General features: G+C 41.1%; 1 protein-coding gene across 3 annotated transcripts in view; it reads left to right on the plus strand.

Annotated features, from left to right (window-relative positions):
* Positions 1 to 5,366, plus strand: part of LOC112257329 (lysosome membrane protein 2) — a 66,276-nt gene extending 60,910 nt beyond the window's left edge. The window contains exons 12-13 of one of the 3 annotated variants that reach the window (XR_006084002.1): positions 829 to 3,039; positions 3,182 to 5,366. Coding sequence is in view for 1 of the 3 variants with exons in the window: in XM_042326439.1 (XP_042182373.1) it covers positions 829 to 936 (108 nt within the window). In the remaining 2 variants the exon portion in view is untranslated. Of the gene's footprint in view, positions 1 to 828; positions 3,044 to 3,181 lie in introns of those variants that run through there. The other 2 variants (XR_006084003.1, XM_042326439.1) reach the window with 2 other exon arrangements.
* The last annotated feature ends 634 nt before the right edge of the window (positions 5,367 to 6,000 follow it).

Below are 6,000 nucleotides of genomic sequence, written 5' to 3' on the forward strand. Positions count from 1 at the left end.
TGTCTCTCTCCCTCCACTGTCTCCCATCCCTCTCTCCCTCCACTGTCTCTATCCCTCTCTCCCTCCACTGTCTCTATCCCTCTCTCCCTCCACTGTCTCCCATCCCTCTCTCCCTCCACTGTCTCTATCCCTCTCTCCCTCCACTCTCTCCCTCCACTGTCTCCATCCCTCTCTCCATCCACTGTCTACCCCCCTCCACTGGTTCCCTCCACTCTCTACCTCCCTCCACTGTCTCCATCCCTCTCTCACTCCACTGTCTCCCTCCCTCTCTCCCTCCATTTTCTACCTCCCTCTACTATCCCCTCTCTCTACTATCTCCCTCCACTCCATCATCTCTCTCTCACTCCACTATCTCTTGCCTCTCTCTCTCTACTCTTTCCCTCCACTCCCTCCCTCCACTCTCTCTCTTTCTCTCCACTCTCTCTGTCCCTCCACTCTCTCTCCCTCCACTCTCTCTCTCTCCCTTCCTCCACTATCTTTCTCTCTCCCTCCACTCTCTCTCTCCACTCTCTGTTTCTCCCTCCACTCTCTCTCCCTCCACTCTGTCTCCTATATCGCTCTCCATTTCTCTCTCCACTCTCTCTCTTTTGCCACTATCTCTCTTTCTCTCCCTCCACTTTTTCTCCCTTCACTCTCTCTCTCTCCCTCCACTCTCCCTGTCACTCTCTCACTCCACCCTCTCTCTTTCTCTCCACTCTCTCCTCTCTCGCTCTCGCTCTCTCACTCCACCATCTCTCTCTCTCCAATTCTACTCTCTTTCTCTCACTCCACTCTTGCTCTCTACTCCATCCTCCATTCTCTCCATCCCTCCGCTGTCTTCATCTATAGAAGTCAACAAAGGAAGACACATCTTATTCCCCCGTGAGCAACAAGGAGGGTGATGAAAAAAATGGCAGCAGCTACGTTGCCTTGACTCCCGTTATTGACAAGTCTTGAGGAGGGAATGGGAAGGGTTTATGGAGAGACAGATGTAGGATCTTAATATGAACCAGTTTGCTACAGCAGTAAAATAATCCTGCTGCAACAGGAAATGTGAATTATGTGGATTATAATTAATGGACATTTTTGTAGGGTTTTTAAAAGTCAAAAACACTGCAAGTTTGCAATTCTCAGAAACACAAGAGTGATCAAATTACGATCCTACATCTGTATGTCATATATATCAGTGTGAGTTGCTGTTCAGGGCTGGATCGTTGTAAATCATTGTGGCACTAGTTAGACTACTTTGATATGTCTTCGTTTTTTTGTTTTGTTACTTTGTTTATTTGGATCTGGTTCAACCCACAAAATGGGGCTCATCTTCCCGAAGTCCCTGTTAACCCACAAAATGGGGCTAATCTTCCCGAAGTCCCTGTTAACCCACAAAATGGGGCTAATCTTCCCGGAGTCCCTGTTAACCCACAAAATGGGGCTCATCTTCCCGAAGTCCCTGTTAACCCACAAAATGGGGCTAATCTTCCCGAAGTCCCTGTTAACCCACAAAATGGGGCTCATCTTCCCGAAGTCCCTGTTAACCCACAAAATGGGGCTCATCTTCCCGAAGTCCCTGTTAACCCACAAAATGGGGCTAATCTTCCCAAAGTCCCTGTTAACCCACAAAATGGGGCTAATCTTCCCGAAGTCCCTGTTAACCCACAAAATGGGGCTCATCTTCCCGAAGTGTTGACATACAGTACATGGCCAATTTGACCAGCTGTTTCAAACATTATATAAAATATCAATTGTTTGATACCTGTTATTCAACATTTTGTAAAAAACAAAAGGCTTTATAAATACATTTGATTGATTGATTGATTGATTGATTGATTGATTGATTGATTGATTGATTGATTGACAGATCTAATGCAGTTCCACCCCCGACACCCTCAAACCAACTGCTATTAGGATGTTGACTAAAGTGGAGCTGATTGAATTGAACCCTTAATCTGTATCTAGGAAACCACCCCTGGGTGTGTGTCCTAAACATGTGTCCTTAAGATGTGTCCTTAAGATGTGTCCTAAAGATGTGCCCTAAAGATGTGTCCTTAAAATGTGTCCTTAAAATGTGTCCTTAAGATATGTCCTAAAGATGTGCCATAAAGATGTGCCCTAAAGATGTGCCCTAAAGATGTGTCCTAAAGATGTGTCCTTAAGATATGTCCTAAAGATGTGCCATAAAGATGTGTCCTAAAGATGTGTCCTTAAGATATGTCCTAAAGATGTGCCCTAAAGATGTGCCCTAAAGATGTGTCCTAAAGATGTGCCCTAAAGATATGTCCTAAAGATGTGCCCTAAAGATGTGTCCTAAAGATGTGTCCTTAAGACGTGTGTACATTATTCAGGTATCATTCCATTCTCAGGGGCACTATGCTAGAAACGACACACCTTGTGCATCACGAGATGGCTTCAAAAGTGATAATTATTATAAAACCGTAACGTGTCAAAGAAGGTCAAAGAAGTGGTGAGATGCTCTACTGACCAACGAAGGCTAAATATTTAATGTAATGAGCGTGTCTTCTTAATGAATTTGGATTCATATTAAAACTAACAACAACAAAAAATTGATTTGTAACATTAGCTATAATCGTTAAATTTCTACGTATTTTATTTGTTCATGCACTGTTTAAATTTATTTTCAAACTTGGTTGATTGGTTGAATATGTTCAAATTAGTGAACAAAAATGCCATCTGACTATGTTTATGTTATTGAACATATCCACAATACCATCCATACCTAATTCATGGATCACCTTCACTTTGAACTTGCATGTGGTGATATTTTGCAAGTGAGCATTTTTGAGTGTTACTTATCTGATATTCCAAATGTGACATCTGCCTACATTCCTTAGGTGAGACGCCTGTGCCCCAGTTGGCACATTCATTAGGTGAGACGCCTGTGCCCAGTTGGTATATTCATTAGGTGAGACGCCTGTGGCCAGTTGGCACATTCATTAGGTGAGACGCCTGTGCCCAGTTGGCACATTCATTAGGTGAGACGCCTGTGCCCAGTTGGTACATTCATTAGGTGAGACGCCTGTGCCCAGTTGGTACATTCATTAGGTGACGCCTGTGCCCAGTTGGCCTGTGCCCAGTTGGCACATTCATTAGTTGGGTGAGACGCCTGTGCCCAGTTGGTACATTCATTAGGTGAGACGCCTGTGCCCAGTTGGTACATTCTGTGCCCAGTTGGCACATTCATTAGGTGAGACGCCTGTGCCCAGTTGGCACATTCATTAGGTGAGACGCCTGTGCCCAGTTGGCACATTCATTAGGTGAGACGCCTGTGCCCAGTTGGTACATTCATTAGGTGAGACGCCTGTGCCCAGTTGGCACATTCATTAGGTGAGAAAAATACCACATCCTTGGCTTATTGCTGCCATTGTGAACGAGCCAACAGACCTATGGCGTTCTGTATACTGCGTAAAGCAAGGACAGGTTTTTTTTATTGAATTGTTTCTGAGGCTTTTTGACACGTCAGACAATTGTCCTGTGCCCTATAGTGGGGGGCTTCTTGTCTGAAACAAACGAATTAAGGCAATGAAAATTTGTAATTTGAAGATCAGATCCCTTTAGAATGTATTTACAGAATAGTGTTTTTGTTTTTACTAATAGAATAGAGTGCGTACTAATGTGCATTTCTGTTATACAGGGAAGTCCATATGTCGTCGTGTTTTTTTTGGTTGATATTTTTTGACAGAAAAAAATGGACTGAAACTTTTAACTCATGTATCAGGTTCTGAATGATCTAAATGTATTATCATCACTACATTATCTCTACATTATCTCTGCATTTCCATGGCTGCTGACGAAACCATAACTTCAGGTTTTGATGCAAGGTTGTCTTCCTAATGGCAAACATTTTGGGATCAAAGATAAACATTTAAATCGTATACCAAACTACTGGAATTGTAGACATTTTGCAGTGATGTTGAAAGCCAAATTGTGTATTGCTTTGTATTGTGAGACATTAATAGGAGCACATTAGCAGACTGTCTCTCTAGAAAATGTATTGAGAGAAAGGGCTCCTTGGATATCTCAATATGTTTATTTTCTATGGCATCTCCTAATGACACTATATACATTTGTGTTATGTTTATAATAGCCTTTGTGCAACTGCTTAACTGCTGTAGTTCCATGGCGTAGTAATGCTTGGTTAATTGTTGAAATTGAAGATTCTACAGGACTTGCTTGAATGATTATTGCACCGGAATGACTGTCTGAACGTAGCCTGAGTGCCAATGTGTTTGTGTTCTTGCCTAGCAACAACAAAAAAAAGAACATGACAATGAGTGACAAGGAGTTGGCATGGTAGCGCCAACAAACACGGCAATCAGGCTAGGCTGACACCTCAATGTTGAAATCAACGCGTCAGATCCCATTTCAGTGCTCTGAGCTTAACTATTGATGCATTACTTTGTAACCCAGCTGACTGTTCGTATTAATATGATATGCCAAACAAAAGTAGCAGAACTTTTGCTTTGTTAGATTACTTGTTGTGAATTTATTAGATACTGTTTGACTTGTTACTCACTTGTTTATGAGATGCCATGCACTTACGTACTCAGTATTAGTTATTCTTGTTGAAAAATAGAAAAGCAGCAATAGAAATGTATAATTTGAAAAATGAGTAAATGTTAGCGTTTTCTTCTCTATTATAAGTCTAATCAGTCATTTCATATTTTGATGTTAATTTGTCTTTGGCCTCTGTATTTACTCTGTAGCAAACATGTGCCTTGGTCTATAATGGAATTACAGAACATTTAATGAAGAGGGCCTCATTCACAGGAGGTTGGTTGGTGGCACCTTAATTGGTGAGGACAGGCTCCAGGTAATGACTGGAGCGGAATCCGTGGAATGGGATCAAATACATCAAACACGTGGTTTCCGTGGTTTCCATGTGTTTGATGCCATTCCATTTGCTCCGTTCTGGCCATTATTATGAGCCGTGCTCCCCTCAGCAGCCTCCGCTGGTTTAAGTTCACTGTCAGACTCTATGGTGCATTTTGTAAAACAGTAATTAGAAAACAGGACAAAATTGGGATACAACAACTATCAGGAGAATTGCATAGGTAAATTATACACCATAAAAATCATCAAATCAAAACCATTCTACATGTACAGCCATAGACATCAGTGTACACAAACAGCACTACTTGTTTTGTGCTTTGAGCACCATAGTAATTCAACTACTTTCCTCAGTCCCAAAGTCCTGTTTCCTGTAATACAGCTGAATGCTTTTCATTGCAGCAGTCAAACATAATCCTTATATTTATCATAGTTATCTTTATTTTTTGGAATGTAAAGACTGCAAAAAAAAGTTACAATATTTTTTGTAAAAAAATAAAATGTTAAACTTATTTACAGTTAAATAAAAGCAACCATTTTGATTGGTTTGTTATTCTTCGGTTTTCTATTGTTATCAGTCAGCATGCTTTAAAATGGCAAATAAATGATCTTCAACTGTAGCCTTCACATTTATATTTTGGCAACACTTGAGGGAGAACTTGAACAACTTGAAGAGCGTCAAAACTGTTGCAATTTGCCATATTTTGCTTAAAGAGTAAATGCTGCTGAAAAGCAACTAATCCCTTTGATGTGGCATCGATATGAGTCAGAAACACGTATTCTGGTGTCAAACATTTTTTCACTACAGAGTGTAAATAGGACAATTTTGGTCTCGTCTAAAACAAAGTTTGAAACCTCAGTGCATTACAATGAGTAAATTAAAGTAAGGCTTGGATTACAATTATGTTAACAAATCATATTGACAAACTCCATCTTCAAAACGCCCCTCCGCCCACTTCGCTTCCCTTCATTGAATGGGGCTCTGTTGTGGCATTGCCCCCAATGCATTCAAAGGAAGGCAGACCTATATTGATTGACCAAATCTAATCAAATCAAGTTTTGTTGGTCACATACACACGGTTAGCAGATGTTAATGCGAGTGTAGCCAAATGCTTGTGCTTCTAGTTCCGACCATGCAGTGATATCTAACAAGTAATCAAACAATTTCGCAACAAC

Source organism: Oncorhynchus tshawytscha, linkage group LG09 (assembly GCF_018296145.1).
Source record: "Oncorhynchus tshawytscha isolate Ot180627B linkage group LG09, Otsh_v2.0, whole genome shotgun sequence".
Lineage (NCBI taxonomy): Eukaryota > Metazoa > Chordata > Actinopteri > Salmoniformes > Salmonidae > Oncorhynchus > Oncorhynchus tshawytscha.